The sequence below is a fragment of the Parambassis ranga genome, chromosome 3, assembly GCF_900634625.1.
Source record: "Parambassis ranga chromosome 3, fParRan2.1, whole genome shotgun sequence".
Classification (NCBI taxonomy): Eukaryota; Metazoa; Chordata; class Actinopteri; family Ambassidae; genus Parambassis; species Parambassis ranga.
In genome coordinates, this window is record NC_041024.1 from 7,511,304 (window position 1) to 7,526,540 (window position 15,237).

Below are 15,237 nucleotides of genomic sequence, written 5' to 3' on the forward strand. Positions count from 1 at the left end.
ACAAAAATGCTACACTTATATACAAGTTAACAATTCATTTGGGTGCTGTTCATGCCATCATGAGGCTTAGCATGAGCAGCATGTCATCCGAGCAGCAGCAGACGCTTTAGTCCTGTGTCTCTGATCAGGACCAGCACTTAGTTGTAGGTCATCATCTCTGTTCAGATTTGCTTCTCATACAGATTGAAACTATTGATTGAATTAAGCTGAGGATGACAGGGCAGAGTACTTGAAAAAAAATCTGTAATAGACTTCCTTTTTAGCTAGCAGACGATTACTAGCACAGACCGCTACATTGTGTTTTGATAACTATCACACACACACTGCACAGTTTTCCATGAAGAGTCTGAATTCTGCCTGCTGCCACTTTCAGGATCAATCTAAGTTTAGCAGCATATTGACCGGCTTGAATCTTGATACACTCCACAATCAGGTGGGGGAACTCATTGTTGTCATTGATACTGAATCTCTGTCTGTGTGTAAACAAAGATATTGAAGCCCTTAGGGTTATTGCTGCCATTTGAGACCAAGCAGGACAATAATAGCTCCTTTGATAGCTGAATAAATACAGCAAAGGACTTCACCCAATGAGCTTTCCACTAAGGAGAACTCAAACTCCGCTGCAACCAATCTAAATCCCACTTACACAGTGTATTTTGTTTTTTTCTCAATATGTTTTGAATTACATTTCTAGAGGAAGGGAAATGCTACCACCTAAATATCAAAGATTCACTTCAATAAAACAACGATTGCACGTTTTTAAAGCCTGCCCACGGCCTACAGAGATTTTATACATTTACAGTATTTAGTCAAACAGAGGTGGGAGGGTGCAATGGTCATTTAAATCACCTTTAGAAATCAACTACTGCTGCTTTTTCGGTTCAATCTTAATGTGTGCTGCATTGTTTTACAGTAGTTTAATGCTTTAACTTGATAGTATTTCCTGCATGATTTAACTTTCAGGTAAGTGATGTGTAGCGTCACAGTAACCTAATGCCAACTTTTTGACTTCTGTGCAGAGTTTAAAAGTTGATTTTAGCATCTCAGATGGTCTCATTTGAAGATTGTTAAGCAGCCAAAAAAGATAACCCTCAGAATTTTATAGGCGAGAACTGAAGCATTCTGTAGTTTTTAAATTCACAAATCTTTAACAGCATATTCAAAGAGAAAACATTTGCTTAGAGTTACTTATTTTTTTGTATCTCAACTGGCTACAGGGATACAGAAGCACAATCCACTCAACAAATCAATATTACAGGGTTTTCTGAGCTCAACAAGTGCAGCAGACAGGCAGGTTTCATGGGTTTTGTGTTGCTGGCAGGTTTTAAAGTGTTTGAGGTGAGTCTGTGTGTTTGTAGTGTGGAGTTGTAGAGATTCAAATGTTTGTCTCAGTTTTTATTGCTGTCCCCTCCAACAGCGGCTCCTCAGTCATTAAAGCAAACCAGTGTACACACAGCAATACAGTGGTGCTGTTTTATGTAATAAAGACATGGCTGCCTCACTGACACATATGCTCAGATGTGTGTGTGTGTGTGTGTGTGTGTGTGTGTGTGTGTGTGTGTGTGTGAGGGGGTTACATCTAAAGGAGAGATATTCATGAGCCTACAGAATCTTTAGGCTCTTTGATGCACCCAACAGTGATGCATCCCAGAATAATAATAAAAATTAGACTATAATCACACAGCTGGGCTTCTAAAATCTAAAGACTTACGCTGAAGGGACTGCAGAGAACATAAATAATATGTGCCTGCTGTAGCTACACAACGCTCTGTTACACTAAAATGCAGTCTCTCATTGCTGCCAATCAGGCTTATTTTTTACATGGTTCCTGTACAGACGTGTAGCCACACAGCAATTATACGACGCTTGACTATCTAGTCATGATCTCTTCATATTTATCCTGCAACACGGACATCTGGATTCATTATTGATGCTGTGTTGGTGCCGCTGCATGTAGAAAGGGTGGGTTTGGCGCACGGGGAGTCGCCTGTGAACACCCTGTCACACACACACACACACACACACACACGCCACATCACATCACAAAAACATTCTTTTACAAAACACCCTCACCTCACTCGAGGCTGAACTTCACATATTTACAGCTTGTGTGGAAGAGATGCCCTTTTTTTGCGAAGCGCAAAATCACCGCCTGAGCATGCTTCAGGTGTGCGCTGCCCGCAGTAACGAGACTGCGATGCTGAGCCAATGCAGCGGCAACACACGCCCCTCCGCTCCGCTTCGCGCTGCCTGCCTGTGTGAGCATACACGCACACACACACACACACCGACTCCCCCCTCGACGGACACACACACACACACACACGAGTCTGGACCGCCAAATAAAATGAGCAGTCAACACGTTCTGCGCTGCGAAAATGCATCTGGAATGGTGAAATGTGCAAACGCACTCGTGTGGCACATTTCAATTGGGGGGTGGGGAGGGGGGGGGGGGGGGGGTGAGAGCGGCCGCATCTACGGCGTGCGTGCGTGCGTGCAGCTGGGTAAAAATAATTTTGAGGTGGGCGCCCTTCGAAGCATGAAGGGACACATGTAAGATGTGAATGAACGGAATCACAGATGGGTCAGGTGTAAATCGTGAGGGGGATTATTTTTGGACAGGGGGGTGCACACACTTGTGGTGGTATACTTACGCACAGCCTCCTTTTTGGGGTCTAGGGCACTGGCAGTCTGCTGTATCTGGCCTATTTTGTTCTGGAGGACCCAGACTCGCTGGTTGGTGCTAAGGATGTCGTTTTCCAGCTCCTGAAATAAGGAGCAGGCGTGCCGGGCCAGGTCGGAGAGCTGTCGCAAGGTCCGGGAAAGAACCACATTGCTGATGGCACACAGGTCTTCGAAAAGCAGACCTTCATCGTTGGGGATCTGGTGTCTGCACAGAAGCTGCGGCTCCACAATCCTTTTGGCGAATGGCATTTTGTACGCCAAAAATAATAAGGGTTGTAGAAGCCAAGTGTAAATTCCCACTGCCTAGAAGAAAAAAAGTAAAAGGGGAAAACAGACAACATCCAAATATATAAATCCACGAGAAGCCCGATAACGTTCAGGCCGAACCGCGCGTTATCCCCGGGCGTCAATCCAAAGTTCCCAGATTCTCCTTGAGATCCTCCATCCTGCTGCTGGTTTCTGGGGATCACTCACACTCCCGCTCACACACGCACGCACACACATGCACACACATGCAGGACACAGCTAAGCTCAGGTCAGTGGTGTGAGGATGCGTGTTGAGTCTGCGATCATGGGTTTGCCTCCGTGCATCGTCAAAGCAGCCAGAGCGAAAAGGAAATGGCGCTCAGGCTTTTCAGAATAAGAATCTGGGTCAAGCAAGTTTATTTTCAAAATCAAAGCGTATGATGTTTGCAGAGTGGATTGTGGATCCATGAGAGATAGTGTAGATAAAACCTATAAACACAACATAAGGAAAAGTCTTGATAATTTACACCTCTAAATACACAACTGTTGTTTCATAACCGGTCCGCGCGCAGTGTGCTTTTATTTTTTTAGGTTGTTCTCGCTTTTCCGGCCAGGCTCTGGTTGTGTTTCTGATTATTGACACAGCCTGTCTCTGTGGCCTGAAGAATGTGCAGGCTAAGAGGATGAGAGAGGAGGCTGAGGTAAAACCCGGAGACGCGGATGTGTGCGCTCAGGGAATGGTTATGATATGATATGATATGATATGATAGATAGATAGATAGATAGATAGATAGATAGATAGATAGATAGATAGATAGATAGATAGAGTTCTGATGGCTCAATAGCCTGCATTTAAATACTGAGGCTCTGAATGAAACTGTAACTTCTCAGCAAAGTTCACTGAGGAGCACAGTGAACAATTATTTTTGTCATTTTTTTTCCTCCTTTTTTTTGCTGAATGTGAGTTTCCAGGATTCTAAGCCTGGCCGTTGTCTGCTTCGTTCACAGTGATTAGCCTGTAGCCTCTGGGCTCTGTCTGTATATAGACATGTCTGCAGTAAACTTGCTGTTGCAGCAAATTTGAGGCAGTGCAGATTGACAGTAACCTGTCACGGGCCTCACTCTGAGCTGCCGAGGAGACAGGCGTGTTACATTCCAACAACCATCCTGTGCAGTGATCATTTATAATGAGCCACGTTTTTAACCATGATTCGATCCTCTTTATCATTAGGCATGCGAGGTATATGGTGATCAATGCAATCAATTTATTTATCTATGCAGCTGTATTGGATCTCAAATACACAGAAGTCACCAACATTTTCATTTAACCTTATACATAGGTGCCTATAGGTGTTGCGTTTGTATGTATCAGTGTGTTAGTTTTGTTTTTTAAATTATCTACCGTACATTTTCACTAACATACAGTAGATGACAGCAACACATGCTTTGCCTGTGTCTGAACTTTAAAAAGAAACATTTAAATTTATCAGATGATTCAAATCTAATCTTATAAAACTGAATTAATGTAAAACTCCCAATCAAGATTTTATATTGACAGATTTGAAAAATCTAATGGTGACACCAACAGTGTCCACAGGGGGGCGCTGTTGCATCAAAGTCTCAGTCTCTGATGTGAAACAGGTGCACTGCCTTTAAGTGTGTTTGCCCTCCTGTTGGAGGTGGACTAATGAAGACTGTAGCATCCAATGTCCTAATTAAAACACACAATTGGTGGAAAAAATAGAAACTACAGAGACTCACAGATTTTTTGTATTGACTTTATGTTGTGGATTCACCAACAATTATTTTATGTTTTATGTTGAGAGTGCACAAGCCAGTATTAAATAATCTTTGGCAATAAATATAAATAATAATCTTTGCCCTTTCGGCTGATTTCTTATCAGTATTTAGGGCCTCACAGTGCATGACTTGCATTTTATCTGCTGCTGCTAAATCTGCCAACAACAGATAAGGTGGTCTACAGCCATTGTTTCTTGTTTTCTTACTCATATTGTTATGTTTAATTTTTTAAATGTTGAAGAAAATCAAAGATGCAAGGTGCACATGAACAAGATGTTATTTTTTAGTGTTTAGTGATAATGTCTACTTTGACTTGTTGTCAATTAATCAGGTGCTCAGTTACTAATTGAACTGTAGCTTAGTACTGGTACGTATCATAGAAGAAGAGTAAGAGCAGAACAAGCATAAACCTGTGGGCTCACACAGGTACTGGCGGCCTCACCCTGTTTTTTTTTTCAGTGCAGTTTTATGTCAGATCAGCAAGACCAAATAGATTAAACACATAAATGAGACTATGGAAACTGAGGACATGTAATACCACACACCAGCTGCACATGCTAAATCCAGATTGTGGGTAGATCATACATAAATTACATTACTTTACATTAGCACAGATCAGTTGACAAATATTAATATTTATTTGTCTTTACTTGATTTTTTTTTTACTTTCTATGATGGCAGGAGCTGCACTGCTGTGACCTTCCTCCCCTAACTGATAAAGTTAAGTGGTCATGTTAATGGAAGTGTTAGTGCGTTTGCCTTGAGGGTCGGGGTGGGGGTGGGGTTTAGTGCGGTCATACTGTGCACTCAGTATATTTTCTGTATATTTTTTGTCCTTTGTTTTTAATGCTCATTGTAATCTGATATTTGACAGGCTGCTTATCTAAAGAACTCACTATACACAAACAAAACTAACTGTGCACCTTTTCAATGAGATAATATATCAATTTGTAACTGATAATATATCAAACACCCTTTATTCTGTGAAGGCAGCCTGGCGACGTACATGTTCCTCTTAAACATCCTATCTGTAAATGACTCTGTTACGACTCAGTTATGACTCTGCTGTCCAAAGGCCAAGGCAGCACACGAGGTTATTGAAACTGTATAACAGAGTGCACTGTCCTTCCTCCTCACAGTTATTGTGTGTGTGTGGACGGAGCTGAAGCAGCTAACATGCTGTCTGCTAGGTTCCTTGTAACATTACTGGCTGTGACCTGCGCCGTTTCTGCCCAGTCACAGGTGGAGAAAGATGCGAGCAAATTCCTGCAGAATTTTGACAAGGAGGCCACTGAGCGCATGTACCAGTACTCGCTGGCATCATGGGCCTACAACACCAACATCACGAAGGAGAACTCTGACAAACTGGTGAGTATTTGGGAGGAACCCCCCTAAATATTGAGTTCAAATGAAATAAAAACAGATGTGGTGTAGTCATCTGCCATCATTCTCTGTAGGCAGTGCAAGGGCAGATTTGGGGAGATTTCTACAGCAAGATGTCAGAAGAGTCCCTCAAATTCCCCATCGACCAGATCACGGACCCAGAAATCAAGTTACAGCTCATCTCCCTTCAAGACAAAGGCTCTGGTGCTCTGTCTGAGGATAAAGCTTCATATGTAAGACCCTTGCCTTCAGTTCAATCTCATTCAGTTACAGATTCTTTAAATATGTCTTTAATGTTTCATGTTTGCTTCATGTTTTCTCGCAGCTGAGTAAGGTCATGAGTGAGATGAGTACAATCTACAGCACAGCAACAGTGTGTCTGATTGACGACCCTCTGAACTGCCAGACTTTGGAGCCAGGTACGCTCTGTTAATCAGGACATTAAGGCGGCTGCCTGCTGCTGTCAGGCACTAAAACCTTGGAAAACAAAATCATTTGTTCAGTGCACTTAGTAAGAAATTTGAGGCCTTGTAGACATTTACTATGCTACACTTTACCGTGCATACTTTACACATTAAATTTAAAGGTTAGTGTTACATTTAAAGTCCTGCACTCAAAATATATGTACAGTTATGCTGGACAACACAAAGGCTTTGCATGTGGATGATATTTAACACTCATGTCCTTCCCCTTTTGACAGGTTTGGAGCATGTGATGGCAAACAGCCGAAACTATTCAGAGCGCCTACATGTGTGGGAGGGCTGGAGGAAAGAGGTGGGGAAGCGGATGCGGCCCTTGTACGAAGACTATGTGGATCTGAAGAATGAAGCTGCCAAACTGAATGGTGATAAATTCAAAGAAAACATTTACGTTTGAATGACAGAGATGTTTCCGATAGACAGATGACCTCAAAGACAGGCTTATCAATAGGGAAAAGTGTTTAGAGATCAGCTGTAGTTGCTCTTCCTTTCCTAACACACGCTCACACATGTGCAGGTTTTGAAGACTATGGATCTTACTGGAGGTATAACTATGAGACTATTGAAGAGGATATTATGTATAAATACACCAGAAATGAGCTGATGGAGGATGTCCGGAAGATATACAAACAGGTATGTCCTCGTCAGTGGTTTGGTCTCTGTGTTACTTATGCATGCTTTATACTTCGACAGCATTGACTGTGAATTAAACACATATTCTTTCACAGATCCTGCCTTTATACAAGGATCTCCATGCCTATGTGAGATCCAGGCTAATAGAGGTCTACCCAGGATACATTGACCCAGAAGGACCTCTGCCAGCCCACTTGCTGGGTATGTTTTCTGTCTTAATATTGTATACTTTACTCAACAGTTCATTTGTTGCCTTTTTTCTCCCTCTATTGTAATTATTCTTCTGCAGTCATCCCAGCCATAGTGGCACAGGTCATCATCATTTATCTCTGTGTCAAGTCCTGCTTGAAGTGGCACTTAAGAGATAACATGATCAACAATTGCAATACAAATTAATCAAATAGATGTAATGTCAGAATAGAAAATTACACCAAAAGGATGTGAGACATGTACATTCTTTGCTCAGAAGTGTCTCCCTCTGCTGTCCAGGTCTCATCACTACCGCTTTGATTCACATGAAAAATAAATACAGGAAGCTGTATGTGGATTTTAGCTGAAGCTTGTTGGCCATGTTTTTTGTAGTCTTTTAAAGTGATTGCATATATCTGATAACATTGTATTTTTTTGTGTTGATTATTCAGGTGACATGTGGGGAAGATTCTGGACCAACCTGTACCCTCTGTCAATCCCTTACCCAGAAAAACCAGATATAGATGTGAGCAAAACTATGGTGGAGAAGGTACAGTTCAGCTTCTGTGTGTAAAATACGCCAAAAACATATCAACCTTTTCAATATGACATTTAAATGATGAACTTGAAATCCAGGGTTGGAGTGAGCGTCAACTCTTTGAAGAGGCAGAGAAGTTCTTCAAGTCTGTTGGCCTGTACCAGATGTTTGATAACTTTTGGAATAACTCTATGCTGGTGAAGCCTGAAGATGGACGCAAGGTGGTCTGTCACCCCACAGCTTGGGACATGGGAAACAGAGAGGACTTTAGGTAGGACAAATCCACAGACATGTTCATATTCTTTGGCTTTGATTTAAGTGCTGTGCTCAGAAGAACACTGAAGATCAGTTCAGATTTACGAGAGCCATAAATATGGACTTGCTGGAACAGTTGTTAATCTCTGAGTCATTTTTTCCTGCTGATAAAGATAATCTAAATCATGTTTGTAAAATATTAATCTGTGTAGTCATCTCAGCTTGTTTGGAGGCGTGCCTACAGTGTTTATTCAATTTAAAATAGTATTTTATGGTGACTTAAGTCTCGATTTTGGTTGAAATTACTAAACCAAAGAAGTCCTTCTGAAACAATGTATGTATCTTTAGACAAGATTTTTTTAAACTTTCTGCTCAATTTTACATCAGACTCATCAGGAACATGTTATTGTCCTGCTGTTTTATTGGTGCAATACTTCTGATATCACACATGTAACTGCTGACCTCCTCACTTCTGCTGCCATGTCTTTAGGATCAAAATGTGCACCAAGGTCAACATGGATGATTTCCTCACAGTGCACCATGAAATGGGTCACAACCAGTACCAGATGGCTTACCGTAATCTGTCCTACCTGCTGAGGGACGGCGCCAATGAGGGTTTCCACGAAGCCGTCGGAGAGATCATGTCCCTCTCTGCTGCAACACCCAAACACCTGCAGAGCCTGGATCTCCTGCCTGCGAACTTCATTTATGATAACGGTACTACTGCTGCTATGATCAATAGTTTAGGATCTTTCAGCTTATTGTATTGATTTTCTGATCCAAATCTGTTGCAGATTTTTTTTTTATTAAAAGCACTTGAATACCACCATAGCCTACTCACCACCAAACTGCAGACAAAAATTGTCAAATTTAGAAGTGTGTGTGTTTTTGCATTGCAGAAACGGAAATCAACTTCCTGCTAAAACAGGCCCTCACCATTGTGGCCACGCTGCCCTTCACCTACATGCTGGAAGAATGGAGGTGGCAGGTGTTTGCAGGGAACATCACCAAGGATGAGTGGATGAAGCGCTGGTGGGAGATGAAGTAAGCAGTGATTAAATATGATTATGACATCACAATAAGTCCAAATGTTTTTATTCTTTTACTGCAGCATGTATTGCTGTTGACTCTGTGGTGTTCTTGCAGGAGGGAGCTGGTAGGAGTGGTAGAGCCAGTGCCAAGAGATGAGACTTACTGTGATCCACCTGCTCTGTTCCATGTATCTGGAGATTATTCCTTCATCAGGTGACTGCCCCGCTCTAAAGATGCACTCAGAGAAATACATGCTTAACGTGAGTTTCCTTTAAAAAATAACATATTGCTTTAAACACAGGTACTTCACAAGAACCATCTACCAGTTTCAGTTCCAGAAAGCACTCTGCAATGCTGCTGATCACACAGGCGCCTTGTCTTCATGTGACATCACTAATTCTACCGCGGCAGGAACCAAGCTGAGGTAACTTCCTGTTTCTCTGTAAATGCTGCCAACTGTTTTGCTAGAGCTGTATATTTCCTGTTTTTATCTTTCACCCATCTTTGTTTTCTTCTAGGGATATGTTAGAGCTTGGAAGGTCCAAGTCCTGGACGAGGGCTTTGAAGACGATATCTGGTGACGCTAGGATGGATGCCGGCCCTCTGTTGGATTATTTCCAAAAACTTCATGACTTTTTAAAGACACAGAATGCGATGAATAACAGAAGGGTGGGCTGGAATGCAGCAATAGATCCATGTGAGTGACAAGCTTCACACTGCCACCACTGTAAAAGGAACAATGTGTTTAGTGAACACATGATTTGTTTTTACAGATTCACAGTACGCTGTTAAAGTGAGAATAAGCTTGAAGGCTGCTCTGGGTGATAGTGCTGTGAGTTCCACCAAACGAGTTATTGCACCTAAAATGCCAGCAAATATTGATAAATATTAATTTTTCAGTATTCCTGGAATGCCAATGAGCTGTACCTGTTCAAGGCCAACATTGCTTATGCTCTGAGGCAGTACTACAGCCAGAAGAAGGAGACCCTTCCCTTCACGTCAGTATCTATTAAAAATACAAAAATGCTCTTTTTTTCTTTTTCTTTTTCCAAGTTTGTTTGAAAGCTTTTCTCTGTACCTGCAGATCAGAGAACATCCTCGTCTATAATGAAACTCCCAGAATCTCCTTCTACATTGTGGTTACCAACCCCAAAGCTCCCTCCACTTACATCCCAAAGGTTGATGTGGAGGCAGCTGTCCGGTGAGGCACAAACATTTTTTCATCACACAAGCAAACATGATAAAAAAAGAGCAGCACTGATGCACTTTAAACACTGACCCCAGGTTAAGCCGAGGTCGCATCAATGACGCCTTCCAGCTTAATGACAAGACTCTGGAGTTTGAGGGTATCCTACCAACACTAGCTCCTCCCAAGGAGCAGCCGGTGCAGGTGTGGCTGGTGGTGTTCGGCGTGGTCATGGGGATTGTGGTGCTTGCAGGCACCTACCTCATCATCTCTGGTGTCAAAGAGCGCAAGAAGTGAGTTCACTCCTGAAACCAATACTCCTGTCTAGTATGGTAGACCAGTTACTTAATGCTGTCTTCTTTGTGTTTGCAGGAGATCTACAAAGTCGGCTTTGGAGAATCCCTATGATTCAAACATGGAGGGCCACAGTAACAGAGCGTATGAGAACACTGACAATGAACTAACCGGGCTTTAAGCCTACAGCTGATGAAGAGAGGGAAGATTGATGTTTGTGTAGTTTTATTGTCTCTGACCATTCATTTTATAAAAATGGGAAAATGTCTTAAAGTCTTTTCCTTTACCAGTGCTGCAAGCCCTCCAGAATTACAACTCTTAAATGTGAATGAACTGTTTGTCAATTGATCCTAAGTTTTTTAAGTGGATTTGACCAGAATGTGTTTACATCTGCCCACAACCAGTACTGAAAAATGTGAAAGTTGGCAGCCCAGTAGTAAAAAAATAAAATTTGGTAAGACCACACCCTCTGACCTCTATAAATCTATTTTGCTTAGACCGCATAGGTCTAAGCAAAATAGATTTAGATTTAGCGTGTGATAGGTACAGATGTACTAGGCCTGTAGATGTAGAGGAGCAGATCATCCGCGTACAGCGGAGATCGGGCGATAGGAGCCACATGAGAGAAGTCTCCTTTTTTAATATTAATGAAATGGAAGCTCTAAGGAAACAAGCTTGTGTCCAATGAATGCATAAACATGCTCAACAAGAGAGGGGCTATTTTGGCCATACATTTTCGTCAAAACCCAGTCATGTGGTTCAGGACATTTGTTGCACTACATTACACCTGCTGCTCGGGTAATAACTTCAGTTGTCATTGACTTCTCTATTTGCATCTTAAATAATGTGTCTATGGAAGGAATGGTAAGTTCAATGGTAAGGAACCAGCTGAGTGCCCTGATACATAGGAGGAGAGGTATACAAGTTTTCTGTTTTGACTAAGAATATTACTAATATCAAATTTTGTGAATTTGACAGAAGAGCCGTGTTTGTCCCTGTTATGTTGTAATATTGGATATATTTTAGTGTCTTTGGTGTATTTGAGTGTCAGATATCAACGGCAATACTTAAATTAGTTAAAGCTACACGTTTTATTACTCTTACAAGACATGCATAATTACAAAAAAATACATTTCAGAATAAAATATAATTATGACAATTATTTAATATGTTGGTATATTGATGTATATTGTCAATAGTTATTTAAATGTTTTTTTTTTTCAAATACACAGTATAATTATTGCTTGTGTTTAATTAAACGTGTAGACATTTTAGTGAGAGTTGTATGATGCATATCTACACACTTCTGCAATAGCAGAATCTGACACAGTGGCATTAGTTTCTGTAACTAGACCAGATGGCCCAAACAAAAGAGTTTTTTTATTTTCTCACCTAAGTCACCTAAATATAAAGTACAAAAGAGTTTTAAATGTTATGTCTATATATATATATATATATATATAAACCTCTCACTTCTTAATGATGAAGAGAAATGACGACAATTCTTCGTGTCCATCAATGGTTGCCACTTCCACACCATCAGGGTTGACGACATGGATGAACCAGCCGCGGTGCAGCGCTGACTCAAACCTCCTCTGTTTGGTCCGGTCAGCCTTCATGTAGAAGACGAAGGACAGCGTGCTCTCATCTGTCATGTAGATCTGCTTCAGCCTTTGCTTTTCGCACGTCTGCAACAACACAAGTGACAACATGATATTTGTTTGGCAGATGTAACACACAGGGTCCCAGACTACTGTCCTAAATAAAACATGACCAGAACCACTGTTGTTACCTCCAGTTGTAGGCACACTCTGTCCCCCTCCTTGCAGCATCTGAGGAAGCAGTTGGACTCAGTGAGGTTTAGGACCACTGGCATTCCTCTGAAATATTTGTCCAAAACATTTGACTTGTAATAGTAGATGGTGATCCTCTCTGAACACAGAGGAAATTGAAAAATCACATCAACTACACCAATAGAACAGATCTGTCCGAGTACCTGAATTAAAAGTCTCCATCTGTGGTTATTTATTAGGTGTTGACGATGACAAACCTGGATTTGGTGAAGTGTAAAGAGTCTTCTGGGAACAGATACCTCTGATGTACTGATGAGTACCCACGTGTTCAACTAAAACCTCTGACACATTTTCATACTTGAAGCTGCCGCGTGGAACTGAAAGTGACACAGTGAAGCATCAAACACAGGCCGTGCAGGTAAGACAGTTCAATAAACAGTCATCGATATATTCCATTAGCCTTCATCTGAAACCCTTGACTCTTCACAGATACCTGTTTATTTGTAATCTATATCGCTACACTTTTATTGTGGAGGAGAAAAATAAGAAGATCTAATAATGATAATGTTTTTAATGGTGACCTAAGTTTTAGGGGACTTATTGCACAGAGAGGATTGTCTTGTAATGTGTAATATTATAGTGAAAAAGGCCTGATTAAATAAATTTATGAGCTCTTCCTACACAGATTTAGCTGAGATGGGATGTCAATACATCTGGTCATCTGGTTTTGTAATTAATATTTTAACGGCTGAGAAAAGATGGCTGACTTACAAGATGCAGTGCTTTATCACAGAAATCCGACAGACTTCCCCTTTTTCATCACTACATCTTTTTTTGAATGATGCATAACTATAGACTGCGACAAACCACAAACCAGAATATTCTGTTTAAATATGCAAAAACATCACTTGCACTTTTCATAGTTTATGTAGGCTATTGAACTGGAATTTTAAAAAATGAATGCGCTACATAAATATTGTTATTAGCGGGTATAATGGGTAAAGAGATATGACTCACCAAGTTTCACTGTGCTGGATTCTGCCACCACCACCACGTCATTGAATATACACCCCGTCCCATGACACCCCTCACACGGGCTCCCAGGGTCACAGCCCCTGCCTCTCACCAAAGAGATGCTGGTTTTCATCATCTCAATGACGAGCAGGTCGCTGCTCTCACCATTCTCCTCATATTCAGGTTTGCAAACATCCTCCTTCACACCCCCTGTCTCCTTCTCCTCTTCCTCCTGCCCCTCTTCATTCTTCTCCACGTCTTCCTCTCTTGTCATTTCCCAGCAGAAGCTCAGTATTGTGGACTCCTTGGAGACAGGATATATAGTGTCCTCAGATGTCAGAGGCTGCTTGGGATGCTCCTTTTTAGTGCCCGGTGTGTGCACTGTCTATAAAGACACAAACACACATTACTACTTTCACACAGGTACATCACTGTAAACTTAATAAGTGTATTTTGTCTTCAAAAATATAACTCATGAACTCACCAGCATCGGACTGCCATTAGCTAACAACTGTGCCACCTCCTCAGGTGTAAGATCCTGCAGGTTGATGCCGTTCACATGCATCAGTTTGTCTCCTCTCCTGGGAGGGGAAAAGAATCTTGTTGTTATAGCTAATGGTTTTATTAATGCTAATCTAAAAAGTGTCTGTGCATCTGCCAATGGGAATAAATCAGACAATTGATCTGCCTTATATCTTGGCTGGTTGGGTACTGTCTGATTTGTACAGTTTCACCTCTTACTGTCTGGAGTTGTAGTGAAACTGGATAAAATTAAATTTGCTGAGTCATGTATTTTCTTAGAGCTCATTGCTCATGAGAAAAGTGAAATGTCGGCTAAGAAACTCAAAAAAGGGGAAACAAATATTGTGAAAAAATGGAACAGATGACACAATATACAGAACTATTACTGCGGTGATGGGTGGTGTATAAGTCTAATCAGATGTTTATGTGTATTGTAACTCATTGTTTAGTCTTTATATAACAATAACAAAGTTTGATTTGCAGTAAACATATAGATGTGTCCAATTTTTACCTGACAAACTTTTTCTCTGCACTCTGCCTGTTTTTCTTCAACACATTTTCCACTTCATAGTGGTGCTTCCCTTCATGAAGATGGTGGAAAATCAGCACGCCTCCATTCACAACAGAGCTCTGAAATTTAGAGATTAAATAAAGCACTTACTTCCTCAAACTATGCAACAATCAATATGTATCTTACACCTTCTGGTGAGGAGTGACAGTTAGATTTTAATCACCTACCTTCAGGTCCATGTTGCTGCCTGTAATGCCAAAGACTGAAGCCCAGAGCGGTGATGACATCTGCCTTTTAAACGAACCATTCTGTGGATTTGTGCTTCTGCTTTGAGAGGGAGGAAGTAGGAATGAGGGGACACAGACACAGCCCGTGATGGGGAACTGATGTTCTGAAGAGGAAGTGAGTTCAGATTAGTAAATCCTGATAATGAAAAGCGGGGGATAATTTAATGAGAAAACAGAACTCGTGCAACATGTGGAAAAATAGAGGTATGAATTAAAAATAAACAGACATATTACATTTCAAGGTTTTATCTTACATTTACAAACCATCCTGTACGCTACAACTGTACAACTGTTACACTTATTTCTTCTTTCACATGATCTGTGCTTCCTTAATTTTAATGATACAATAAATACATTTTATTATGAGGGCTGAATTAGAGGGGAAACGTG

At 41.2% G+C, this 15,237-nt stretch overlaps 3 protein-coding genes across 4 annotated transcripts in view; 1 reads left to right on the forward strand and 2 right to left on the reverse strand.

Moving 5' to 3' along the window:
* The window catches only part of nhsb (Nance-Horan syndrome b (congenital cataracts and dental anomalies)), a 33,047-nt gene extending 30,113 nt beyond the window's left edge, over nucleotides 1-2,934 (reverse strand). The window contains exon 1 of the mRNA XM_028402085.1: nucleotides 2,655-2,934. Coding sequence (XP_028257886.1) covers nucleotides 2,655-2,934 — 280 coding nt within the window. The remainder of the gene's footprint in view (nucleotides 1-2,654) is intronic.
* ace2 (angiotensin I converting enzyme 2) overlaps nucleotides 1-12,168 on the forward strand; it is a 46,446-nt gene extending 34,278 nt beyond the window's left edge. Inside the window, exons 4-21 of one of the 2 annotated variants that reach the window (XM_028402087.1) lie at nucleotides 5,968-6,099; nucleotides 6,189-6,347; nucleotides 6,440-6,533; nucleotides 6,815-6,958; nucleotides 7,111-7,226; nucleotides 7,322-7,427; nucleotides 7,868-7,965; nucleotides 8,052-8,224; nucleotides 8,699-8,925; nucleotides 9,108-9,252; nucleotides 9,355-9,453; nucleotides 9,542-9,664; nucleotides 9,759-9,937; nucleotides 10,014-10,072; nucleotides 10,141-10,238; nucleotides 10,325-10,441; nucleotides 10,525-10,719; nucleotides 10,799-12,168. In XM_028402087.1, coding sequence (XP_028257888.1) covers nucleotides 6,031-6,099; nucleotides 6,189-6,347; nucleotides 6,440-6,533; nucleotides 6,815-6,958; nucleotides 7,111-7,226; nucleotides 7,322-7,427; nucleotides 7,868-7,965; nucleotides 8,052-8,224; nucleotides 8,699-8,925; nucleotides 9,108-9,252; nucleotides 9,355-9,453; nucleotides 9,542-9,664; nucleotides 9,759-9,937; nucleotides 10,014-10,072; nucleotides 10,141-10,238; nucleotides 10,325-10,441; nucleotides 10,525-10,719; nucleotides 10,799-10,901 — 2,304 coding nt within the window. In that variant the 5' untranslated portion in view covers nucleotides 5,968-6,030 and the 3' untranslated portion in view covers nucleotides 10,902-12,168. Of the gene's footprint in view, nucleotides 1-5,844; nucleotides 6,100-6,188; nucleotides 6,348-6,439; nucleotides 6,534-6,814; nucleotides 6,959-7,110; nucleotides 7,227-7,321; nucleotides 7,428-7,867; nucleotides 7,966-8,051; nucleotides 8,225-8,698; nucleotides 8,926-9,107; nucleotides 9,253-9,354; nucleotides 9,454-9,541; nucleotides 9,665-9,758; nucleotides 9,938-10,013; nucleotides 10,073-10,140; nucleotides 10,239-10,324; nucleotides 10,442-10,524; nucleotides 10,720-10,798 lie in introns of those variants that run through there. The other variant, XM_028402086.1, reaches the window with a different exon arrangement.
* LOC114433494 (uncharacterized) lies at nucleotides 12,137-14,919 on the reverse strand. Its single transcript, XM_028402088.1, has 7 exons — nucleotides 14,788-14,919; nucleotides 14,561-14,679; nucleotides 14,012-14,108; nucleotides 13,531-13,912; nucleotides 12,771-12,890; nucleotides 12,513-12,652; nucleotides 12,137-12,408 (listed from the first exon to the last, which is right to left on the reverse strand). Exons 1-7 carry the CDS (start codon nucleotides 14,845-14,847, stop codon nucleotides 12,190-12,192), a joined length of 1,137 nt encoding a protein of 378 aa, XP_028257889.1. The 5' UTR covers nucleotides 14,848-14,919; the 3' UTR covers nucleotides 12,137-12,189.
* Between the last annotated feature and the right edge of the window lie 318 nt (nucleotides 14,920-15,237).

What these genes read in the sequence shown, in the direction of transcription:
- LOC114433494 (XM_028402088.1), bottom strand. Translation starts at nt 14,847, where the DNA reads ATGTCATCACCGCTCTGGGCTTCAGTCTTTGGCATTACAGGCAGCAAC. An exon ending in CTAATGGCAGTCCGATGCTG is followed by an intron (nt 13,913 to 14,011) that starts GTGAGTTCATGA and finishes GTGTCTTTATAG; the next exon opens with ACAGTGCACACACCGGGCAC. An exon ending in GAGTGTGCCTACAACTGGAG is followed by an intron (nt 12,409 to 12,512) that starts GTAACAACAGTG and finishes GTGTTGTTGCAG; the next exon opens with ACGTGCGAAAAGCAAAGGCT.